Source organism: Schistocerca americana, chromosome 2, assembly GCF_021461395.2.
Source record: "Schistocerca americana isolate TAMUIC-IGC-003095 chromosome 2, iqSchAmer2.1, whole genome shotgun sequence".
NCBI lineage: Eukaryota > Metazoa > Arthropoda > Insecta > Orthoptera > Acrididae > Schistocerca > Schistocerca americana.
In genome coordinates this window covers 356,171,413-356,197,933 of record NC_060120.1, presented here as the reverse complement: position 1 = coordinate 356,197,933, position 26,521 = coordinate 356,171,413, and the positions used below count along the sequence as shown (strand labels likewise).

Below are 26,521 nucleotides of genomic sequence, written 5' to 3'. Positions count from 1 at the left end.
TACAGGACTTAACATCTGAGGTCATCAGTCCACTAGAACTTAGAACTACTTAAACCTAACTAACCTAAGGACATCACACACATCCATGCCCAAGGCAGGACTCTAACCTGCGACCGTAGCGGTCACGCGGTTCCAAACTGAAGCGCCTATAACTGCTCGGCCACTTCGGCCGGCTAAGGTAAGTCTTTCCGCTCCCAGGATTGTAATGACTCCTTACCCTCTCCCGTAAAACCCATATCCTTTCGTCTTTCCCTGTCCTTCCCTCTTTCCTGATGAAGCAACCGTGGGTTGTGAAAGCTTGAAGTTTGTGTGTGTATTTGTGTGTTTTTTATTGTGCCTATCTACCAGCGCTTTCTCGTTTGGTAAGTCGCAGCATCTTTTTTAATTAATATACACATATATATATAGACACACATATTCTGGCAGATATGGAATTATCTTTAGGTGCACATCAGGCTAAATATGCTAGGGTCTAAGCTTGCAAATCCTAAGAAAATGGATAGCATCATGACAGATACAGGGTTTAGAGACTAAAAGTTAATTGAAGTGGGACTGAACACCATAACAAGCAAATATACCAAAACTGAAAGAAAAATATATCTATTTAAATAAGAACACAGAAATTCACTTGACAGTTTTCTATGAACCAATCTGCATTCCTTCCTAGATAACAACATAAGTGTAGACCAGGCATGGCTTAATTTTGAAGAAAATGTATTGACAGCAGTTGACAGACTCATAACAAGTATATTAGTAAGAGACAGAACAGATCCTCCATGGGGGCAAAACAAGTTAAGGGTTTTGCAGAAGCTCTAAATTTAATGCAGACTCCAGTGCAGCATGTTTTTAATAGTTTTCACAAATAAACTCTGTTCTGAAAGCTAGCACAAAATCCAAAGAGACTCTGGTCATATTTAAAGTACTGGTAACATTATCAGTGGCAGCATCACTGAAATAAAATTACCAGAAATGGTTTTCCAAAATTCCTTTACCAAAGAACATGCAGTACATATTGCTAAATTCAAATCAGGAGCAGCTGTCGACATGTGTAACTTAGAAGTAGATATCCTCAGTGTAACAAAACAACTAACTCACTTAATAAAGGGGAGTCTTCCAGTCCAGAATGTACACCAGTTATGTTCATTTCAGAATATACTTATGAAATAGCTCCATGTTTAATAATGATGTACAATCACTTACTTGGCAAAAGAGCATACTTAAGAACTAGAAAGTTGGACAGGTCACACCACTGACTACATGAGAGGGAAATAGAAGCTATCCACTGCATTCTAAACCCATATCACTGACATCAGCTTGCAGTAATATTTTATAATATATACTATGTTCAAACATTATGAAATACCTCAAAGAAAAGATCTAGTGACACACAGCCGGCAGGGATTCACAAAATATAATTCTTGTGAAGCACAACTGGTACTTCATTCACATGAAGTTTGAGTGCTAGTGACAGGGAATTTCAGGTTGGTTCCATATTTCTAGATTTCCAGAGGACTTATGACACCATCTGTCACAAGCAGCTTCTAATGAAATTGCATTCCCCTAGATTATTGTCTCAATTGTTTGGCTGTATTTGTGATCTCTTGTTAGGAAGGAAACAGTTCATAGTACCTGACAGTCATAAAGTGAAACAGAAGCGATATCTGGCATTCCCCAAGGATATGTTATAGGCCCTCCCCAGTTTCTAATCTATATAAATGATTTGGGAGACAATGTGAACAGCTCTCTTATACTACTAGCAGATACTGTTCACCTTCTAGGAAAGTCATCATAAGAGCAATATGAACCAAAACTGACAATTGACCTTGAACAATAAAAAAATTGAGGCCCTACACATGAATACTAAAAAGAATCCATTAAATTTCAGTTACATGGTAAAAAATATTGATTTATTGGCTGTAAAATCAACTAAATACCTAGGGATTACCATTACAAAAAACTTAAATTGGCACAACCATGTAGAAAATGTTTTGGGGAAGGTGAATGGAAGAGCATTCAACGCATATATTTTTTGTCAGTGGAGTGTGACATTTATTTAATCTCACTCATAATGGTAAAAATGCTAAAATCAGAGGATAGCATTTATAAATTAATATGTTCAAATATTAAAAGTGTTTCACACACAGAATCTAAATTGTTCCAGCATGTACTCTCATGTTTCTTAGGCTTGAATCCCTGTTTTCACAATGGAATTTACAAAAACTGAGTGCATACAATGGTGAAAATATCTAAAACTGAAAAACAACTGTCAGAGCAATATATTGGAAGTAGTAAGATTTGAAATCTTGTATAATATCCTTGAAGACTAAATGATAATGAGAATATTTCTCAAGATACAGTAAAGAAAATATAAATGCACAGTGACATCTGCTTCTACCCATGTTAAAATTTTGTATTTGTTTGGAATAAAAAAAATAATACGATTGGTTAATCATTTGATTTGCAAGTAACATCAAAAATATGTGTTTGCAGAGAAAGTTCAGCTCAGTATTTTTTTTTTTTTTTTTTTTTTTTTTCATTTCTACCTAAATGGTGTGTAAAGAGTGACTGGAAGTATCTTATCATCCTCTGTGTATCACGTACACCACATCTCATGTGTATGGAAGATTCCATGTATTTAACAGTCGAACAAACCTGTTTTCTCAGAGCAATTAATAATGTGTGTTCTTTGCCTGAGAGGCAGGCAATTGTTTTCGGGTAACTTCTTGAATTAGGTTTAGTTTTTAATAAAATCAAAAAGATGTTGTGGTAAGTATTAATTGCTCATTGATTACATAACAGACACAGTAAGGTGTATTATAAATAGAGCATATATCAAAGTACCCTTTTTGAAGCAGAAGTAATAAAATATAGGAAATAATATTTTTAACACTATCCAGAATGTAGCATACAGATGCAGCTTATGTTTATTAATTTGTATCAGCTTTTAAAGATTCTAGTTATACCATTTGCTAATCAATATATTACTGGCAGTCTTCTGGCCTGTTAAGCAAGCTTATTGTCTTAAAAGTGTATGTTATTCCATAAGTCTTGATAATGTTGAGGAAGAACTCTGCATCTTTCCTGACCATTAAGGAGTAGCTTACAACTATAATTTACACCTACACATCACCAGGTTATTCACCATTTAAGTCTAGAAGCATCTGGTGTATAGGCTAATAGTGCCAGTCCCAAAATACCATCTGGTGCAAGTGATAGAGTCAGTTATAGTTTTAATGTCCTAATCTTCATACAATTTTATGCAATATATTTAAGAAAAATATGAGGTACTATAGCTTCACTCCTTTTCAGTAATCACGTATCAGTTGCTAAGTTTTTGTTTGAAAATAGGTGTTCTTCAATCAAAAAGAATCTGATTTAATTTTTCACTTAGATATATCAAATGAGATTTAAATAATTTTTAATCTTTAACAGAGCATTTAATTTTTTAAGTTGATTTTTTCCAAGAATCTCCAAGGTGTTTTGGAGAACATGTTATGGAATTGCCCTCACAGAAGTAATATTTTGTATGATGCTATATCATCATAGTTAAAAAATCATTCTTCTATACAATTTACTAAATAGCAATGTAAGCTCTTTAAAAATTTCTTCTGTTACTAACTCAGATTAACTATAAAATTAAAAACATTACAAAATTTTATAATGGCAATTAGTTAAAAAATTTGTTCTCTAAATTTTCTACAAGCATTTCAGTAACACCATCTACAAATACATTATGGATAACGTAAAAGAGAGCAATCATCAGATTTGAGTGTTATGAGGATGTTAGATTATAAAAGACATTACACTGATCAAATATTAGTTTCTATGAGCAGAGTTTCCATCAGTAACCAATCAGCAGGTATAAATAGTAGTAATACTTTCTAAAGGAAATGTTTAACTTCCAAGCAATCTTATTTCTCATAGACAAAAGGATCATAGGAGTGATCATAATACAACATTAAAATTGATATTGTTAATATTTGAAATACTGCAAAAATCAAATAAATAAATTGTTTATAAACTGATGTTACAGCAGCTTAGTTACTAGTTTTGCACAAATATATTCACTCTATCATTACCGGTATTAAAGCTTACATGTAATTCAACTGTGTGCTCTAATTATGTGTTTTAATGTTTTCTTCTCAATAAAAACATAAACTAGCCTGTATTCAGTATGTGCTGCAGTAATTAAATGGCATAAAGGTTAGTTTTCATGAAAGAATTTAAATTGGATCTGAAATATGTTTTAAACTTTGTAATATTTTATACTTTATTAAAAAATATCCTCATCTGAAAGATCCCTGCAGAACAAAGAAACACCAAAGAATCAAATGAACAACTTTTTTATCAGCTGATTAAAATGAAGTGAAATTTTCTAGCAACATCCATACTGTGCAAATCTCTCAGAAATGCATATAAAAAGGTACTTCCCACTATACTGTGTACTATACCCTAATCGAATTCCATCTGTGAATAGTGGGTGGGAAGAAATGCTGAAATGTGTCTGTGCATTCTGTAGTGAGTCTATGATTGTTTTCATTACCCTTATGGGAGCGATACATAGACAGTGGTTGCATTATTTTACATTTCTCACTTAATACTGATTCTTTAAACTTTGTAAGAAGGCTTTTGGGGATACTTGGCATCTGCTGTTGAGCACCTGCTAGTTCAAGTTTTTCAGAACTTTATTTACACTCTGTCATGGGTCAAACAAAAAAATTGTCATTCATTTTGCTCTCATTTGTAAGCATTCAACATCACTAGTTATTATTCATGTTTGGTGTGGGTCCCATACACTTGAGTAATATTTTAGGATGGGTCATACGAAAGTTTTACAAGTGATTTTCTTTATAGACTTAATACTGTATTTTCTCAGAAACCTACCCATGAACTGAAGTCTACCTCATGTTTTACTTATGACTGACTCCATGTAATCATTCCATGTCATATCCTCGCAAGATTTGACATCCAGGTATTTTTAATAGTTGAGTGATCCAGGTATTTGTAATGGTTGAGTGATTCCAATTGTGACTTACTGGTGGAGTTGTCTAAATACTATGTTTCTGTATTTTAAGCAGTTCACAATTTTACATTTCTGAACTTTAATGAAAGTTGCCAGTTCTTGCATTACATTACAATCTTCTGAAGATTGACTTCAAAATTTTTGTAACCTTTGTGATACAGTTCTTTATTACAGAAAACTGGATCATCTGCAAAAAGTCTGAGGTTATTGTTAATATTATCTGCATTTTCCTCAGCATGCCTGAAGCTACCCCATCTATCAATACCTCTTCATCGAAGAAACTAGGCTGTATCCTCCATACCCATAAATGCTCAATCCAGTCAAAAATTTGTTTAATTGGCATCTACCCCATATGGTACAAACTTTCATTAGCAGACTGAATCAAATGTTTTTCAGTAGTCAAGAAATGCAGTGTCTAACTTGCCTGCCATGATCTGTTGCTTTGAGAATGTTATCTGAGAAAAGTGCGAATTGTATTTTCCATGGCAAATGTGTTCAGAATCCACACTGGTTGGCACAGATGATGTCATTTTGTTTGAGTTCCCCCATTATCTTTGAGCTCACAATATGTTCTAAAATTCTGTAACAAATGGATGCCTGTTATCAGATTAAGCAATTAGAATGGACAAGTGTTGATAGTGTCATGGTGACATGACATACAGATTTTAGTGTGAGCACTATTTACAACTTTTTCCATGTAGGAAATGCTGTGGATAGTATTTGCCATTGTCGTAACTGTAACTTTTGCTACATGTTGTTGTGGCCTTGAATTTGAAGACTGTTTTGAGGCAGCTCTCCACACTAGCCTATCCTGTGCAAGAGTCTTTACATCTGCATTACTACTCAAGCATACATCCATTTGGACAAGTGCCTCATTTGCTAATCTAATTTCAGCAGCATTATGTGATTTATTTGGCTACATTTCATTGTCCTTGTTTTACTTTTGTTGATGTTCATCTTATAATCTCGTTTCAAGACACTATACATTCCATGCAACTACTTTTCCAAGTCCTTTGGCATCTCTAACAGAATTATAATGTCAATGGCAAACCTCAAAACTTTTACTTCTTCTTCCTGAACTTAAATTCCTTTTCCAAAGTTTTCTCAATGTATGTACACTGGTGAAAAACAACATGACAATCATGCCTCAGCCACCATATTCACCAGATTTGACCCCATGCAACTTTTTCCTGTTCACAAAACTGAAGAGACCTATGAAAGGATGAAGATTTTCAATGATTGAGGAAATAAAAACTGCATTGTTGGAAGTACTCAAGGCCGTACCAACAAGTGCTTATCAGAAGTGTTTCGAGGATTGGAAGAAGCATTGGCACAAGTATATTGCATTTGAGGGGGATTGCTTTGAAGGGGACAACATGAATATTGATGAATAAATAAATATTTTTTCATAAAAATATACAGTCATTTTACTTGAACACACCTTATACATGTTTTCCTGATTCACATATCACCACACTGTGACTACCAGACCAATTCTGCTACTGCAGTATTCCACTGCAGCTTTTTACTATTTCTTATTAATTTCACTAAAACTGAGTAGCTGTACTGCAGTGTCCTGGAATATGGGCTAATTCCCATGAAAACCATTGAGGGAGGGGGGGGGGGGGGGGGGGGGGAGCGGGGGTTGTAGTTAGCTGCTTCAACATTTTCCTCAACTGTGCCCCCAGAAGACATCTGACAAATGAACATATACTGTTTGATGTCGAACATCATGCAATTTACAGGGCACAGGAGTGGACAAATCATCATTCACTAAGTTCTTTACAAGCCATTCAGAAGCTGAGCCCAGTGGTAACATAAGTGATAAACATCCAGGACACACCCTTTTTTTTGCAAGCACTGAGGAAGATGGCGCCATTTTAGTGAATACCTGCTCACAAAGGCATCAGGGGAAATGAACTGGGACATGCAGCAGCTAGACAGACATGTGGTTCAAATATCATATCTCCCTGTGCCCTCACACCTACATACTATAGTACTGCAGTTTAGGAGATGTGGCTGTGGGAAACTGAGTCACTGTAAGTGACCAGTGACAAGTTGTTAGCTGGCCAGTGTGGCCAAGGGGTTCTAGGCGCTTCAGTCTGGAACCGTGCGACTGCTACGGTCGCAGGTTCGAATCCTGCCTCGGGCATGGCTGTGTGTGATGTCCTCAGGTTAGTTAGTTTTAAATAGTTCTAAGTTCTAGGGGCTGATGACCTCAGATGTTAAGTCCCATAGTCCTCAGAGCCATTTGAACCATTTGACAAGCTGTTATCTGCCAGGTCAACAACACAGCCATAGGTTGATTGGAGGGTGGTGGAAAGAAGTGTTACCCTATGAGAGTGTAATAATTGGTATGTTTTGATTAAATACAAAATGAAGAACATAAAAATAATTATCTAAAGATTGAAGAGACCTATTTTATCTCAAGACTGTAATTGTTTTAATATATTTGAAAGAAAGCTCTTATATGCTTTGAATCACTGGTCCACAAGAAATTTTTGTGGGTGCCAACAATCTCAAAGTTGAGCACACGAAAATCAACCAACCAAACACTTGTGTTACTGTTGTAAAAACTTTAATTTTTCAGTGCACTTGAACATTGCAGTGTCTATTACAAACTGCAGTACCTTAGTCAACTGATAAGACAGTATATATTCCTGCATACTGCTTGCCTGCAATTATAACTAGTCATTTTAAACTGATCCACAATGTAAAATGTGCAGCCAACTTTATAATACAACTTGTACTGTTTCTAAATGGTGTTTTGATAGTAATGTAACTATATAAAAGATAATGGTGTGATTATTTTCAGCTGCCCCGTGGGACCAAATTGCCCATGTATCAAACGGGCCTGTCCTCCAAACCAACTGGTATGTCTCAGTACTTCATTCATCAGTACTATACTTCATTTTATAATTATAATCTGTGGACACTTTTAAATCAGTTTTATTTATTTTATTTGGTCTCGTATATCGTTTTAGTACATTGAATGTTCATGTAATATATAGTGCAGGGCAGGGGTAACATAAGTAATATATAATTACAAAAGTTATTGAGTGAGACTACATAAACAACACCATCAAAGTACACAATAACTGTTTGTACATGGCAAGTCAGGTGTTAACACATTTATAATTACAGTAGTTATTAAGTGAAACTACATGGTCAGCACAATCAAGGTCCATTATAACATAAAGTGACATATTGCATTGTTTGTACATATGATATAGGGTAATTCAGGAGTAACAAAAATTTTTTATAATTAAAATAGTTATTAAGTGAGACAACATGATCAACACACTCAATGTAAATAGAAATTTATTTATTTATCCAACTGTAGACAATCAGGATTGTATGGATGTTGTCAACATAAGTATATATTATAGGTACACAAATTTATAATTATCACAATCAGAATTCATGAATATTGTAACATAAAGATACATTGTTAAACCACTTAATAATTCAGTTGATAATTTTTATGTATAACTATATATTTACATCATTCCAAGTAATCCTTGACAGTATAAAAACACTTTTCCAAGAGATATTTTTAATAGCGATTTCCTGAAGTTATCTATTTTGCTTATGTCTTTGATCCGTTGTGGAAGATTGTTGTACAATTTAATACCATTATATAACATGGTATTTTGAGTTTTTGATTTGTTTTTCCTATAGGTGTGTAAGTGTTGTTTGTGTCTGGTTTCATGTGCATGTATAGAACTGTTTATTGGGAACTGGCCAATGTGTTTTTTTATGTATATTACTGTCTTCAAAATGTATTCACATGGAACTGTCAATATACCCCCAAGACTTGAAGAATAGCTCCATGCAATGGGATCTATTGCTACTTTTCGTTATGATTCGTACGGCCCTTTTTCGAAACTTAAATATTGTTTGTCTGTTCTGCTCTGTTGATCCTCAGAAGGATATGCTATAACAAATTACAGAGTGGACATAAACCAAATATGCAATTCTAGTACACAAGCTACTACACACTGAATTTATTATCCTAAGTGCTGAAGCTGTTCGCTTTCCAAGTACCACAGTGTGCTCTGTCCAATTTAGCTGAGAGTCGACAAGCATGCCTAAAAATTTTGTTGATGGTACACATTCTATGTGCTCGTCATTAACTTGTAGCTTTGTACCATTCAGTTTTCTAGTTAAGTGGTAACTAATACAGTTTTTTTACATTTAGGGTTAATTTATTAACCTCTATCCACTGGCATACATGCGTAAGTGTTTCCTCAGCTTTTCCATTGAGTACACTTGGTGACTCAGCTTTGATTAAGATGTTACTGTCATCAGAAAACAGTACTGATTCACCATGTTTGACACTTTAGGTCTGAAAAGGTATGATTGGAGATAGTTTGACTGATCTCCACCTGTTGGACCCTGTTTTGCAGGTATGAATGAAACCACATGTTTGTTACTCCTCTTACTCCTAGTGCATTTAGTTTGTTTAGCAAAAATGTGTCATCTACTGTGTCAACCGCCTTGGTCAAATCAAGGAAGATCCCTGTTATGTGGTCTCCTTTGTCTAGTGCTTCGAGGATAACATTTGAGAAACCAGCTACAGCTGAATTTGTGCTTTTGCCAGACCAGAAACCAAATTGCTCTTTACTCAGAAGATAAAACTTTAAGTAGTCCAGAAGCCTGTTTTTCATTAAGATCTCTGTAACTTTTGAAAAGGATGACAGTAATGAGATTGGTCTGTAATTTTCTATGATTTCTGGGTTACCTTTTTTATATATAGGTAGGATTTTTGCATGTTTTATTATGTCTGGGAGCAACCTGTGGAGAAGGGTCCATTGATGATGTGCACTAAAAGGTCTTTGATGTTGTCTATGCAGTCCTTCAGTAAGCAAAGGTACTTCATCTATACCTGCTGAATTTTTATATTTTAGGTTACTCACAACATTGCATACTTCTTCTGCAGTGATTGATTGTGGCATCATTGTGTTTGGTATTTTGTTCAGCATTTGTAAATGCTTTGTTATGTTGAACTTCTGTTGTAGTTTGATTGTTATGTTGCTGAAATACTGATTGGCAAAGTTTGCTAGTTTTCTGGGGTCATTTATTTTGGTAACATTCTGTTGAAACTGCATGTTTATCGGCTTTAATTTTTTCTTATTAGTTTCCAGTTTTGTGATTTTCCATGCTGCTTTGATTTTATTATTAGCTTTTTCTATAAATTTGTCATTTTGGTACCTTTAAGCCGCTAACAATACTTTTCTATAGATCTTTCTGTATGTATGATAATAGTTATGAAATACTGAATCGTTGCGGTAGTTTCTCATTGAGCTAAGGTGCTTGAGGGTTTCAGAGGATTTCCTTATCCCATTGGTTACCCAGCTATTATTGTTGCATGTTTTAGTGATTCTTAGAACTTTAGGAAACACTTCTTCAAATCTGACTTTAAATATTGACATTAACTTTGAAAACTTCTCCTTTATAGTAGTTTCTCTGTACACTTCCTCCCATGTTTCACTGTTAATTAGTGAGGCAAACAGAGCTCTTTTTATGTTAGAGAAAACTCTACTGTATTTGTGTATTTTAGTGTTATTATCTAATTCTATGTTTAATTTTAATAACTGACTGGAATGGTCAGAGATGCCAAGGTCATCTATGACAATGTCACACCTATATTTCTCTTTGTCTGTTAGCATATGGTCAATACTTGATGCTGAATATCTGGTTATCCTAGTGGCAGTGTTAATTAATGTTGATATACCAGAGGTGTACATAATGTTCAGAAAACTGTTGCACAACATATCTGAGTTCATCATATTAATGTTTAGATCTCCACAAATGATGATTTTGTCTTTGGGGTGGGAGACCATATATACTGCTTGGGTTAACTTTGTAGTGAATGTGACCATGTCACCACTGGGAGCATGATAAATATATAACACTTGTTAGTCTTTGGAATACATCTAGGTTTTTTATCTCTAAAGCTGATATTTCTAAGTGTTTATACTCACTTAATGCCATAATGTCATTTCTAATTTTATACGTAATCTCCTCCTTAACGTTTATGCATAATTCACCACATTTCATAGTGTTTCTACTGTAATGACAGGCTAGATGTAAGAGAGAATTATGTAATTGTCAATATTTGGTAAACAGATTTACTTATTATAATGTTCCAGAAATTCAGAGACAGAATAGAAGCAGTGGTCAGGCAAGAAGTGTTTCAACTTTTCTTTAAATGTATTTAATGTGGTCGTGGTATAGGGCTAGTGTCTTTGATTAGTAATCAAAACATCCTTGGTCACTGGTTAAAAACCCACCACTGCTTAAATTTTGATTAATAATCAGCATTGGCAGCCAAAGACTTCCGGCATAAAAAATCACTCTTATTCTGTCAAAGGTTTTGTCAAAGAGGACAGAGGAACAGGTGGAGGGCACTCTCTTGTCCTTGGGGTGGAAAACTGCCCCCAAAGGCGGAAGAATCAGCAATGATTAATGGTGTGAGAATGCAGAAGGCAATGGAAACCACTGCATTAAAGGCATATATACATTTACAGGACATGTGCCCTGTAATTGGAAAAGTGTCATGATGATCTCTCCATTGGCAAAAGATTCCAAACTTGAATATGGTAGGCAAGCTAGAAAATCTGGAAAGGGAAATGCAAAGGCACAGTCTAGATATAGTAGGGTCAGTGAAGTGAAATGGAAAGAAGACAAGGATTTCTGGTCAGATGAGCATAGGGTAATATCAACAGCAACAAAGAACAGTATAACAGGAGTAGGATTCATTATGAATGGGAAGGTAGGGCAGAGTGTGTGTTATTGTTAACAGTTCAGTGATAGGGTTGTTCTTATCAGAACCGACAGCAAACCAGCACTGACAACAATAGTTCAGGCACACATGCTGACATCACAAGCTGAAGATGAAGAGATAGAGGAAGTATATGAGGATATTGAAAGGGTAATACAGTATGTACAGGGAGATGAAAATTTAATCATCATGGGGGACTGGAATGCAGTTACAGGGGAAGGAGTAGAAGAGAAGGTTACAGGAGAATATGGACTTGGGACAAGGAGTAAGAGAGGAGAAAGACTAATTGAGTTCTGTAACAAATTTCAGTTACTAATAGTGAATACTCTGTTGAAGAATCAAAAGAGGAGGAGTTATACTTGGAAAAGGGCAGGTGATATGGGAAGATTGTAAGGCATACCCAGGAGCAGATATACTCAGTTCACAATGTGGTAGTAATGAAGAGTAGGCTGACATTTAATACATTAGTCAGGAAGGATCAATATGCAAAGAAGTGGGATATGGAAGTACTAAGGAATGATGAGTTATGTGTTGTGACTCGCCAATCATTCAAAGCGCCGCCGCGCAATTACGCGCGTCCTCTACGTGCGGCGCTGTCTGCCAGCCATGCAGCAGCTGCGCCACCTAAGCAGCCAGCCGAGCAGCGGCCGCTAGACTGGGAATCAGTGCTCATTCAAATGCTAACGTTTACACATGTCTTGCTTGTTAACTTACTCTGTGACTTATATGTGTTGTGTCGTTCTGAAATATATGTGTTAAACTTGACATTATAACCATACGCTTGAAGTTCTCTAAGCCTATAGATACAGCAATAAGGAATAGTTTAGTAGGCAGTACAGTTGAAGAGGAATGGACATCTCTAAAGAGGCCCTTCACAGAAGTTGGAAAGAAAAACATAGGTACAAAGAAGATAACTGTGAAGAAATCATTGGTAACAGATACTTAAGTTGATCGATGAAGGAAGTACAAAAATATTCAGAGAAATTCAGGAATACAGAAATACAAGTCGCTGAGGAATGAAATAAATAGGAACTGCAGGGAAGCTAAGATGAAATGGCTGCATGAAAAATGTGAAGAAATCTAAAAAGAAATGAATGTCGGAAGAATTGATTCAGCATATACTAAAGTCAAAACAACATTTGGTGAAATTAAAAGCAAGGGTGGTAACATTTAGAGTGCAATGGGAATTCCACTGTTAGATGCAGTGGAGAGAGCAGATAGGTGGAAAGAGTACAATGAAGGCCACTATGCGAGGGAAGATTTGGCTGATGTCACAGAAGGAGAAACAGGAGTAGATTTAGAAGAGATAGGGGATCCAGTATTAGAATCAGAATTTAAGAGACCTTTGGAGGACTTAAGATCAATTATTGCAGAAGGGATAGATAACATTCCATCAGAATTTCTGTTTCATGTTGGTGTGTAGAACATATGGATCCGGTGACATACCATCTGACTTTTGGAAAAATATCACCCACACTATTCCAAAGACCGCAAAAGACGACAAGTGCAAGAATTATTGCACAATCAGCTTAACAGCTCATTCATCCAAGTTTCTGACAAGAATACAGAAGAACAGAAAAGAAAATTGAGGCTGTGTTAGATGACAATCAGTTTGACTTTAAAATAGGTAAAGGCACCATAGAGGCAACTCGGACTTAGAGGTTGATAATGGTAGCAAGACTTAATAAAAATGAAGACAAGTTCATAGGATTTGTCAACCTGGAAGAAGTGTTTGACTAAGTAAAATGGTGCAAAATGTTCATTCCGAGAAAAATAGGGGTAAGCTATAGGGAGAGATGGGTGACATGCACAAGAGCCAAGAGTGGAGGATCAAGAATGAAGTGCTCATATTAAAAATGGTGTAAGACAGGGATGTAGTCTTTCACCCCTATTGTTCAATCTGTACATCAAAGAAGCAATGATGGAAATAAAACAAAGGTTCAGGAGTGGAATTAAAATTCAAAATGAACGAATATCAATGATACAATTTGCTCATGACATTGCTATCCTGAGTGAAGGTGAAGGAGTATTACATGATCTGCTTAATATGGAATGGACAGTCTAATGAGTACAGAATATAGATTGAGAGTAAATCAAAGAAAGACAAGAGTAGTGAGAAGTAGCAGAAATGAGAATGCGAGATACATAACATCAGGGTTGATGGTTACACAGTAGATGAAGTTAATGAATTCTGCTTTCTAGGCAGCAAAATAATCCATGTCAAAGCATGGAGTCTACTAGCATCAAAATTTGAGAAAGAAATTTCTGAGAATGTATGTTTGGAGCACAGCATTGTATGGTAGTGAAACATGGACTGTGGGAAAACTGGAACAGAAGAGAATCCAAGGATCTGAGATGAAATGTTGAAAATTAGATGGACTGATGAGGTAACAAATGAGGCAAATCTGCACAGAATCGAAGAGGAAAGGAATATGTGGAAAACAGTGACAAGGAGATGAGACTGGATGATAGGACATCTATTAAGATATCAGGGAATGACTTCCATGATACTATACTCCATTCAACATCAGAATAAATCTGATGTAAACAAACACAAATGTGATGAGTGGTCAGCAGCTGTAGCTGTGGAACACTGATGTTGTTCCGCTCTTGGAAGTAGGTCCAACTTCTATATTAGATATTTTATTACTATGTCACTGTGAATGAAACTTTAAGACATTCTGATGTATTAAGGGCCATCAATGATTTTCTTAATCATACTTTAGCTACATAATTTTTATTTCAAAAATCTTGTATTGTCACACTTTCAATAAGTGCTATTTGTACTCCAATTGTCTCACGGTTCATATGAACCGCAAAAATGGATGACACTGCTTCATAGTTAAACACATGTGTGGAAAACTGTTAATGGCTAGAAACAAATTGTTCTTCATGTTTTTCACAACATTGCACAGAAAAATGAGCTTTGACATTTATTGAGAGACATGCTGTAATAAATATAAGAGATGCAGGTGTAATGGTAAACTTGGCATAATCAGTAGCAGCATTGTTTGATAATGGGGCAGGTTAGTGGATGGTGGTTCGTAAGCCATTGAGATCAACAATTTTTTTTTGCTCCATTTGACTATCTAAATCATTTAAATATGAAATTTATCACTATGTGGTAATTAACTCATACTTAACCAGCATTTTTTTAAAAGAAAAATGCACATCTTCTGGATTCTAATTATATACCACACGCAGAATTCTGGTTTTCATTGCAAATCCACATTCTTAATTACTGATCTATTATAAAAGATTGTTGCTGATTTTGAAGTTAAGAAAACATTACAAAATTAATTTTTTTGGAGAAACATGAAAAATCAAATACTCTTTGTTTGAATATGCCCACTGTTTATAGGACAAATGTGGTCTCACATGAGCCGCAGTGATAAGTGTCATAGAAACACGGAAAACAATTTTCAAGCCAACAAGCACATTGTACAAATGCTGCATTTTTACAATTGTCACCATACCACTGCTATCTGAACCCAATAGAATTGACCTGGAGCCAAGTTAAGGGATTTGTTGTGAGAAATAACAAGACATTTAAGCTGCCACGCTTACTGGAACTAAAGCACGAAGCTTTATGACACCTCACTGCCGAACGATGGTGAAATGAAGAACAGCACATCATAAATGAGGAGGAGGAGGATGACGACGACGAAATGTGGACTTTTTGGTGGCTTGGGATTCTGTTGTTGATCACCTCAATATCAGTGTAGCAGTGCTGAAATGTACCATTTCCCTTGGAGTCTGATATGGAAGAAGTTCAGAGATTATCAGATGGCTGACTAATACCTCCAGTGGCTTCAATATTGAACTACATGGTGAAATACTAATAGTGGGTGTTTATGCAGCACATAGCTCTTGCAGAAAAATTACTCTTGTTAATGAAAGGAATTTTCATCACTCTCATTTTTAATTACGGTACTATGTTAGCTAAGATTGAGAGCATGTTTTCCTTCAGATCACCTAAGAAGCGTATCACCTGAGTTTTACCATTATTTCCTTCTGTTCAATAATTAAATGACATTCAAGACTATATTATTCTCTGCTCATCTCTTTTTACACCTCTACTACAACAGTTCACGCCACTGCAGGTTAGTTGGACCAGGTGGCTAGCCAGTACTTTCCAAGTTAAATGCCCTGGTAAAGCTGTTGTCCCATACTATTGCTGAGTTAATGTAAACATAATGCACAGCATCCTCATTACCATACTTGGCTGTACTTGAGACAGATTGGCTTCTGCTTCATGTGCAACAAAATCCAATGAGGTTCCAGCAAACGCACAAGAATACATAGTGTAATGCTTACAAGAGGTTTATTCTTATTATGAACAGAGTACAGAGGGAGCTGTAGAGAGCAAAAACTGTAGATAATGACAGAGACTGGAATACACGCAGAAAATAATTGAGGACTTAGATTGTAAGTGCTACTCTGAAAAAAAAAAAAAAAGGTTACCCCACATATTGCTTACTTTATCACTTTGGTAATATTTTTCTGTATTCTGATTTTTTTAAATTGTATAATTCCCCCAAAAAGTGATTCCGTACACCAGTAGCAACTCTATACTGCGTAGGTGTATTCGGTTTTGTATTTATATTGTTAATGTGGACCCCTCATGTTTGCTTCAAAAATTTGAATTGAGATTTTTTTTTTCCTTAAGTGGTGAAACAGAGGTTGCAGGATGGAAACTTTGTGTGGTATGAAAGTTAACTGTCACAGTTTTTTAAGAATTTATGATGAGCCTGTTGCTCCTTAACCACTCTGTTAAACTTTTCATAAGTGATGGTGCAGATTCTTCTCACTGCCTGAGCTAAGTAGTACATTAGTATGCTCTGCAAAGAGTACTGTGGTTCCCTTATGTATTTTACAAGCCAACTCATTTACATGGAGCAGAAATTTTTATGTTTTTTACTGCTGACTATATAAAACATTTTCTGGGATATGTTTTATTGATCCATAATGCATCTCATAGAAAATATGTAAAATAAAATCAAAGTTTATGGGAATTCTGCATCCACTTGTAATACACATGACTATGATAGTAATCAACACTGTATTGCACTTATTCACTATACATATAATACTCATCCAGTGCACACAATAGAAATCTCAACACCACTGTAATTACAAAACAACATAAAAACATAACTTATATTGCCTAATGCAAAGATAAATTTAGTTTTTATATCACAGCTATTCATGAATCAACAGTTGCACTCACTCCATATTGAATGTCCATTTTAGTCCACCACATCATCCCCACCTCTTTTGGGGGAGTTATAGCTTGGCAATTCATGTGTGTGGCATATTTACTCACATGGTCTGTCAGACCCTCAACTGGATTGAACTTGAAAACCTAGGACCCCCTGACAATGGAGTGTTGACAGAGTACTCGTCTGCCCAACCATGTAAACACTGGCTTTTTGGTCTGTTCAGAGAGATGAATGTCTCTATCCTTGTCTCACAAGTCATCAGGGAATATAAAACTAGGACTCTTTCATTTTGTAGTTCATCCAGATATGTTTCAGATTACGCTGTCTTATGGTGGTCAAACAACACTGTTGTTTTTGCCATCTATTTTGACTACAAATGTTGTCACCCCTGTCAGTGACCATACAGGGTCCCATATATGGAAGGTAAAGAAGTGCTCTAGCAGTGTCATCATTTATTCATATAAACTTGTTATAACCTTTAATCACTAATAAATTGCGTGGATATACAAAAGTAGAAACACTAGCGGGTTACATGCTACTAACTCCGTATCTGTCATTCGACTGCCGTGCCGTGACATGCGGCCGGCGCCGTTCATATCCAGGTGGCACTCCCGCACTCGGCCGAGCTGCGGAGCGCCTCTATCGCCGTGTTCGCGTACTAACGTAGCGGCACTTTTGAATGTCGTGGCACTGTCACAACACTTTTCCCCCCTTGAAAAAAAAAACACTCACTTCCTTGGAGACACGGACAGTGCGGAGACATCCATGGCCTCTTGGGAGGCCCCGAGAAGATCCCACGGAGAAACACGAGAGTATGGTCGAAAATGTCCAGGACGGAAGCTTGCGCGTGGAACGTGCCTCCTGGACGACATGATGGGTGAAAACTCCGGAGCAGCATCCATAGGTGTCGTGGATCTGGGGGTGTGCTCCAGCGAGATGGGTCCCGGAGAAGGCGGCGTCGCGACTGGGGTCGGTTCCGGCGTACTCGGAAGCGGGTAGCGACGGCGGCGGCAGCAGCAACACGCCCGGAAGATCGGCAGCAGCGACAGGACTGGCTTCTCGGGCTGGTGGAGACGAAAGAAGGGGCGGTGGTACCGGCGTGGCCACCACTCATGGGCGCATCTGGTCATAATGGCGAACAACCATGCCGTCGTCCGTACGTATTTCACAAAGCCGGCGGCCGCGAAGAGCCTGGACCACCCCTGGAATCCATTTAGGGCGAGATCCATACCCCCGTGCCCACACATCGGCGCCCACCGGGTATTTTCCCGCACTAGGGGACACAGTACAAGGCCTGACAGGGTGAAGTAGGTGCAGTAGAGTGCGCGGTTGGCGGCCATGCAAGAGTTCAGCAGGGCTGCGATCACCCAGAGGCGTGAATCAACAGTAGCCAATAAGTGCCGAGGAAGGGGCCGGCAAAGTCAGCATGCACCCGTTCCCACGGCTGCGCCGGATCGGGCCACGGAGAGGGCATTGTACGGGGTGCAGCCAGTTGTTGAACACACTGATCACACGCAGCGACCATGTGGGCGATGTCCGCATCAATACCGGGCCAATAAACGTGCCTGCGGGCCAGGGACTTAGTCCGAGAAACTCCCCAATGGCCCTCATGCAATAGTCTGAGAACATCTTTGCGAAGAGAGGCGGGCACCACAACCCGTGGAGATGCGCCATCCGTGGCCAGAAGAACAACACCCTCACGAACAGACAGACGAAGGCGCAAGGCATGGTAGTTGCAAAGGGGATCCGATGCCCGGCCCTTGGTCCTGTCTGGCCAACCCCGCTGAACAAAACCGATCACCTGACGCAGGACCGGGTCCCGCGCAGTAGCCGACGCGACCTGCGAACCTGTAAGTGGAAAACCCTCGACCGCACGATGTTCTTCCTCATCAATGTGGAAACAGAGTAGTTCATCTCGATCGAAAACCGGGTCGGGGCCCATCGGCAAACGCGACAATGCGTCAGCGTTGGCGTGCTGGGCCGTGGGGCGATAGTGAATTTCATAGTGAAAACGAGACAAGTATAAGGCCCAACGTTGCAGGCGGTGAGCTGCCTTATCCGGAAGCGACACCGAGGGGCTGAACAGAGAGACCAGTGGCTTGTGGTCGGTGATGAGGTGAAACTTAGAACCATACAAAAAACGCTGAACTTTTTTAGAGCATAAATGATAGCGAGCGCCTCCTTTTCTATTTGAGAGTAACGCCGTTGGGCATCGTTGAGGGTCTTGGAACCGTAGGCGATGGGTCGTTCCGACCCATCCTCATACCGATGGGCGAGAACAGCCCCTAGGCCATACTGTGATGCGTCAGTCGCCAGAACCAAGTGCTGACCCGGACGGAATGTGGCAAGACAAGGCGCCGACTGCAAATGAGCCTTCAGGCGGACAAAAGCCTGCTCACACTCGGCGGACCAACAGAAAGGAACGTTTTTGCGTAACAGCTGATGCAGAGGATGAGCCACCGCCGCCGCGGAGGGAATGAATTTGTGATAATAAGCAACCTTGCCTAGAAACGCCTGAAGTTCTTTGACCGTAGACGGCCGGGGTAGAGCGGTAATGGCCGCAACGTGCTGTCGTAGAGGACGTATACCCTCACGGGACAAGTGGAAACCAAGATACACAATGGAGGGTTGGAAGAACTGAGACTTGTCCAGATTGCACTTCAACCCTGCTGAATGCAGAACCCGAAACAGTGAACGCAAATTGCGAAGGTGCTCCTCAGTGGAGGCCCCCGTGACAACAATGTCATCCAGGTAGTTGATGCAGCCGGGAACAGAAGCCGTGAGCTGTTCCAAAAACCGCTGAAAAATGGCCGGCGCGCTAGCGACGCCAAATGGTAACCGCTGGTACTGATACAACCCACAAGGAGTGTTGATGATGAGAAATTCCTTGGAAGATGCATCCAACGGCAACTGATGGTACGCCTCCGATAAGTCAAGTTTGGAAAAGAACTGGCCCCCAGCGAGCTTGGTAAATAACTCCTCAGGACGGGGAAGAGGATAAGTGTCAATGAGGCTCTGAGCGTTGACAGTGGCTTTAAAATCACCACACAATCGCAGACTCCCGTTTGGTTTAGAAACCACCACGATGGGTGATGCTCATTCGCTGGAGGTAACAGGAAGGAGAATCCCCGAAGCTGTTAACCTGTCTATCTCAGCTTTGACAGGTGCACGCAACGCCATCGGAATAGGGCATGCCCGGAAAAACTTAGGGCGAGCCGTAGGTTTAAGAGTAATGTGGGCTTCAAAATCCTTGGCACGACCCAGACCAGCAGAGAACACAGACGAGAATTCAGAACACAAGCCATCCAGCTGTTGATACGGAATGTCCTCAGATATGAGGTGCACATCATCATCAATGGAGAACCCGAACAACTGGAAAGCATCATAACCGAACAGGTTTTCAGTGCCCGCATGATCCACCACATAAAACGTGAGGAGCCTAACAACAGACTTGTAGGCAGTGGAAGCATCAAACTGGCCAACGATAGGAATTTTCTGCTTATTATAAGTTCGTAGATTTCGCGTAACTGGAGACAAGGGAGGGGAGCCCAACTCCAAATACGTGCGAGAATTAATGAGAGTTACTGCAGAGCCAGTGTCCACTTGCATGTGAATGTCTTTATCCAGAACACGAACAGTAACAAACAACTTATTCGTTTGAGAAAGCACACAGTTAACATCCATGTCCGATGCCTCGTCCTCGTCGACAGGAACTTTAGGGGACTGACACACAGAAGCAATGTGGCCTTTTTTCCTACATGAATTACACGTGGCCCCACGTTTTGGACACGCGGCTTTGTCATGCTGTACGAAACAACGTGGACAAGAAGAAAGGGCGGAACGAACCTGCTTCTGTGGTTGCTGTTTTTGCTGCGAGCGTGGCAGCCGAACGCAACGTTGTTGACGTGAGTGCACCGCCACCACATCGTCGTTTCCCTGTGAAACAGGCAAATTGGCCACGTCGAAAGTGGTTTGCACAGCGCCTACATCACACCACGCGTCTATTTGCGCACCAGCAGTGTGAGACACTTCAAACGATTGAGCGATGCTGAGAACTTCCGACAACGACGGGTTTGGCAATTGTAAGGCACGTTGCCGAACTTCTTTATCAGGAGCAAGCCGTAAAATAGCGTCCCTAACCATTGAATCAGCGTAAGACTCATGATGAGTGTCCGTGATAAACTGACATTTCCGACTCAGACCGTGTAGTTCCGCCGCCCAAGCCCGGTAAGATTGATGGGGCTGTTTACGACACCGGTAGAACGCCACGGGGGTGGCAATGACATGGGTGTTTTTGCGGTAATAGTTAGACAATAAGTCACACATTTCTTGGAAAGACAGAGAGGCAGGTTCCCGCAGAGGGGCTAACTGAGACAGCAGCTGATAGATCCGTGGGGAAATCCAAGAGAGAAATAACGACTTACACATAGGAGCGTCGACAACGCCGAAAGCCAAGAAGTGTTGCCGCAAACGCTTCTCATAATCCTCCCAGTCTTCAGCGGCCTCGTCATAAGGAGGGAACGGAGGCGGAGAAGAGGAAGACAGACGATGAGTAAGCGATGTCGACAACGCCTGAATAGCAGCCGTCAGCTGTGTTTGTTCTTCAACAAGCGCTTGCATAAGCTGTGCCATGTCTGTCCCGACACGAACACACAATTCCACAACGCAGGAAAAAAAAAATCTGACCTCGTCACCAAAAAGTGTTATAACCTTTAATCACTAATAAATTGCGTGGATATACAAAAGTAGAAACACTAGCGGGTTACATGCTACTAACTCCGTATCTGTCATTCGACTGCCGTGCTGTGACATGCGGCCGGCGCCATTCATATCCAGGTGGCGCTCCCGCGCTCGGCTGAGCTGCGGAGCGCCTCTATCGCCGTGTTCGCGTACTAACGTAGCGGCACTTTTGAATGTCGTGGCACTGTCACAACAAACTCACATTTGAACAAATCTTTCAGGAAGAAAATTTGTTGGTCTCCATGTCATGATGGATTGGTATGTTTGAGGAGTTGCATGTGAGTTTGCAGTGTGTGTGAAAAAGTGGCATTTTCCCAGCAGATATGTTGGAAGGGGGAGAGGGCAAGAAAAATTCGCCTAGCACTTTCAATTGCTCTCCATAGACTAACTAAGCAGAGGAACACCCTAAATCTTTAAGTACTGCGCAGAGGCCTAGAAGCACTAATGGTAGTGATATCCTGAATTCACCACCAGTAGGCCAAGGCAACCTTCGGGGTGTGCTGCATATGCTGTGTCATTTCACTCCTGGTGGGATGGTAGCTTGTACTTTGTATGTGTTTGTGTCCATGTAATGTCAAGAGCTCTTTGAACAGTTGGGATTCAGACTGCCTTATCTTATCAATAGTGATAATTTAAGGAATGCCAAACATTGAGAACCAAGTAGAGGTCAATGCTCGTGAAATGGACTCTGCTGAAATATCCAGTACAGGAACTGCCTCAGACGACCTAGTAAATCTGTCTAGCATGGTAACTAGAGAAAGGAGGGAGACAGGGGAGGGGGGGGGGGGGGGGGGGGGGACATCCACTGGAGCAAAGATGTTGTGAGAGATTTTACAACTATGTCATAGCATACAAAATAAAGCCCATTGACAGAAATTTTTCTGTATTCCTGGCCAAACAACTCTGTCTGATACTAACTTAGCAGCAGCTCTTAGTCCTGGTGTACTAGGTTGGGAAAGGTGTTGAGTACTGGGCATTACCACTTTTCTGGGATAAATAACATAACTTGTTTCCTGAAATGTTACACCAAATCCCTTGTCTTGTGTCGTGCAGTGGCTTAAGCCCTTTGATGCAGGACCAGCTGTGGACCTCATGGAGGAACAGGGCAAGCAGAGTTTCACAGGATCTCTGTTTGCAAAATCCATGTTGATTTTTATGGAGGAGATGTTCATTTTCCAAAAATGTCATAATTCTTGAGCATAAAACATGTTCTATAATTCTATGACAGATTGACATCAACAATATAGGTCTATAATTTTGTGGATCAATCTTACGGCCTATCTTAAAAATGGAAATGACCTGCACTTTTTTCCAGTCGTTAGGTACCTTTCGTTGCTCAAGTGATTTATGAGAAATTATGGCTATAAGGGGAGCAAGTTCTTCGCATAATCTTTATAGAATCTTATAGATATCTCATCTGGTCCGAAAGCCTTTCAACTACTAAGCGATTGTAGCTGCTTTTCAGTTCTGCAATCAGCTATCTCAATATCTACCATTTCAGTGTTCGTATGATGATTGAAAGGAGGGTCAGTGTTACAATCTTCCATGGTGAAACAAATTCGAAAGACCAAACTCACTATTTCAGCCTTCTCTCTTCTCTCTGTTACCTTCTGTTTCAGTGACAGTGTGGTCACTGAGAGAATGAATAATGATTTTGTCCCACTTACTGATTTTACATACGACCAAAATCTCTTAGGGTTTTTATTCAGGTCAGTTGACAATGTCTTACTTTCAAAATCATTGCACGCTTCTCTCATTGCTCTCCTTACATTTATTTTCACTTGGTTCAGCATTTGTTTGTCAGCTAGGTTTTTACTTCACTTGAATCTGAGATGATGTTCTCTTTGTTTACATAGCGCTTTTCTAACATGGCTATTAAACCGTGGTGGATCTTTCCCACCCTTAAAACCTTACTTGGAACATACTTGTCTAGGGCATACTGAATGATGCCTTTGAGTTTTTTCCATTTGTTCTCCACATTTTTGTCCTCATCGCCAAATATTTGATGCTGACTGCTGAGATATTCTGAAATTTGTATCCTGTCACCCTTACTGAGCAAATATATCTTCCTACCTTTCTTAACATTACTTGTAGGACCCATCTTCATAGATGGTGTCACAGCCTTATGATCACTGATACCTTCCTCTATGTTAACTGGTTTGATAAGTTCAAGTCTCTTTGTTACCAGGAGGTCTAAGACGTTACCCTCATAAGTTGGTTCTCTAACTATCCGCTCGAGGTAATTTTTGGACAAGACATCCAGAATAATGCCACACAATTCCCTGTCTCTGGCACTAGTTTTGGTGGCATAACACTCCCAATGTATACCTGGCAAGTTGAAGTCATCCCCTATTACAACGGCATGATCAGGAAAATTACTAATGATATTCTGCAAGTTCTGTCTGAAGAGTGCTCTACAACTACAGATACTGACCCAGGTGGTCTATAAAAGCATGTGATCACCATTTTTGACCGTTCTTTGATAATTAATTTCACCCAGATTAATTCACATTCAGAATCCATGATAACCTCACTAGATTTTATCAAAATTTTTACTGCAATAAACACGCTGTTACCATTGGCGACTAACCCACCCTTACGATAAACATCCCAGTCTGAACTTAGGATTTCATTATCACTCACATTTGGTTTCAACCAGCTTTTTGTTCCCAATACTATCTGTGCATTATAACCTTCAGTAAGTGATACTAATTCAGGGACCTTTCCTTGGATGGTCCTGCAGTTTACTAAAATCAAAGTAATCTTTCCTATCTCTGATCTGTGAGGACCAAGATTCTCTGAGGTCACTGTGGCTGATTTAACAAGCAAATTGTCTTATATATATACTACAATTACTTCGCTACCCTAATAGCCACTTCCTGTGTGTAGTGCACTCCTGACCTATTAAGGGGAACCCTACAATTCTGTACCTGTAGTGGAGGTCGAGAAATTTGCATCCAATACTGTCAGAGAGACATCTGAGCCTCTGGTTTAGACCTTCCACTCTGCTACAAACCAGAGGACCACGATCAAATTTACTCTTTTCGCAGATGATACATCCCTTGTAATTGAAAAAGCGCCCAAAAATTATATTGCATCATCTGTCAACTTGGAGTTCCATGACCTCCATAAGTGGTTCAGATGCAACGGCCTGACTTTAAATCTAAAAAAAAAAAGGTATACATCAAGTTTATTCAACAAAATTTTTAGGCCTCCATATTGGCAATAAATTAAATTGGTCTTGTCATACTTTGGACTTCAGAAAAAGACTTAGTTCAGCAACTTATGCTCTACGCATTATAGCAACTACTGCTAATAGTGATGCTGTTAAGGCTGCTTATTTTGGCTATTTCCATTCATTGTTATCCTATGGCTTAATATTCTGGAGTAACCTACCAATGGCAAATTAAGTATTTGTAACTCAGAAAAGAGCAATTTGAATTATAGGTGGAGTTATCAGAAATCATTCATGCAGAAATATTTTTAAAACACACAAAATATTAACAATGACCTCACAGTATATCCTATCGCTTATGTGCTTTTCAGCTAAGAACCTACACATGTACAAAGCTAATACTTCTTATCATGACTATGACACGAGAACAAAACATGACTTTCATGTTGACAGAAGAAACTTCAGTCTGATACAAAAGGGAGTATACTACTCAAGCATAAAGGTTTTTAATGCACTCCCGTCTGACAAAAAATCTTACCAGTGAAATGCCAAAATTTAATAGTAAATTCAAGGAACATCTTCTGGAAAAAGCATTTTACTCTCTTAATCAATTCTTTAATGTAACTTAGATGTAATACTTTTAGTTGTAACATTTGCTATTGCCACATTGTAACTTAATACATCTTACACCAGTATGGGAATTCGTGTTCAGGCAATTGGCACTATCAAATTCCTGCTAATGTAGGTTTATAATATGGAAAATTGTAATTTATTATTTTATCATTTTATACCTCTGTTTACAATAGAAAATGCTTAAGCCTGTAGCTATTAACATACTTTGTTTCTTATACACCAATTGCACCCCCTTTGTTAGCGTACACAAGTAGGCTACTGTGTTAATTTATATTGTGACTGGTTCCATATCCATGCAATTCTTTTGTCTACCAGATCTATGGAACACGAATAAATAAATTAAAAAAAAAACAAAAAAAAAAAAAAAACGATCAACCCTGGGTACGATGCTACAAATAGACAGCTTAGCTTGCACCCCGCATGTATTGCTAGTTGCCTTCAACAAATCAGCCAACTGCTGAAAGGAGCTGAGAATGGCCCCAGAACCCAAGTGGCAGTTGTCATTCATGCTGACATGTGCCATTACATGCGGCCGGTTGCACCCAGTGTGCTCGATAGCCACTGGCAGGGCCTCCTCCACATCATGGATGAGACCTCCTGGCAAACATACAGAATGCACACTGATATTCTTTCCCACCTTCCCTGCTAGCTTCCTGAGGGCTCCATCATCCATCTAACATTGGAGCTCCCAATGACTAGCATACCCACCCTCTGTACTTGTCCGGACTGTGTAGGAAAATCAACCGCTGGCCCAACAGGAGAGGCATCCAGTGCTGGCTCAGAGTTACCATCAAGACTGGTAGCACCTCGTACTTGTTGCTAAGACGTAGGGAGCCAGCTGCATGGCTTGCTCCCTCTTTCACCTTACACCCAGTGACATGCAAACCCATCATTGTCTTCCACCCACTCTGGAGCGAGGACAGACCGGTCAGCTGTTGCGT

The 26,521-nt window shown here is 39.3% G+C and overlaps 1 protein-coding gene across 1 annotated transcript in view; it reads left to right on the top strand.

Moving 5' to 3' along the window:
- Window positions 1-26,521, top strand: part of LOC124594010 — a 125,087-nt gene that overhangs the window by 20,276 nt on the left and 78,290 nt on the right. The window contains exon 2 of the mRNA XM_047132362.1: window positions 7,839-7,896. Coding sequence (XP_046988318.1) covers window positions 7,839-7,896 — 58 coding nt within the window. The remainder of the gene's footprint in view (window positions 1-7,838; window positions 7,897-26,521) is intronic.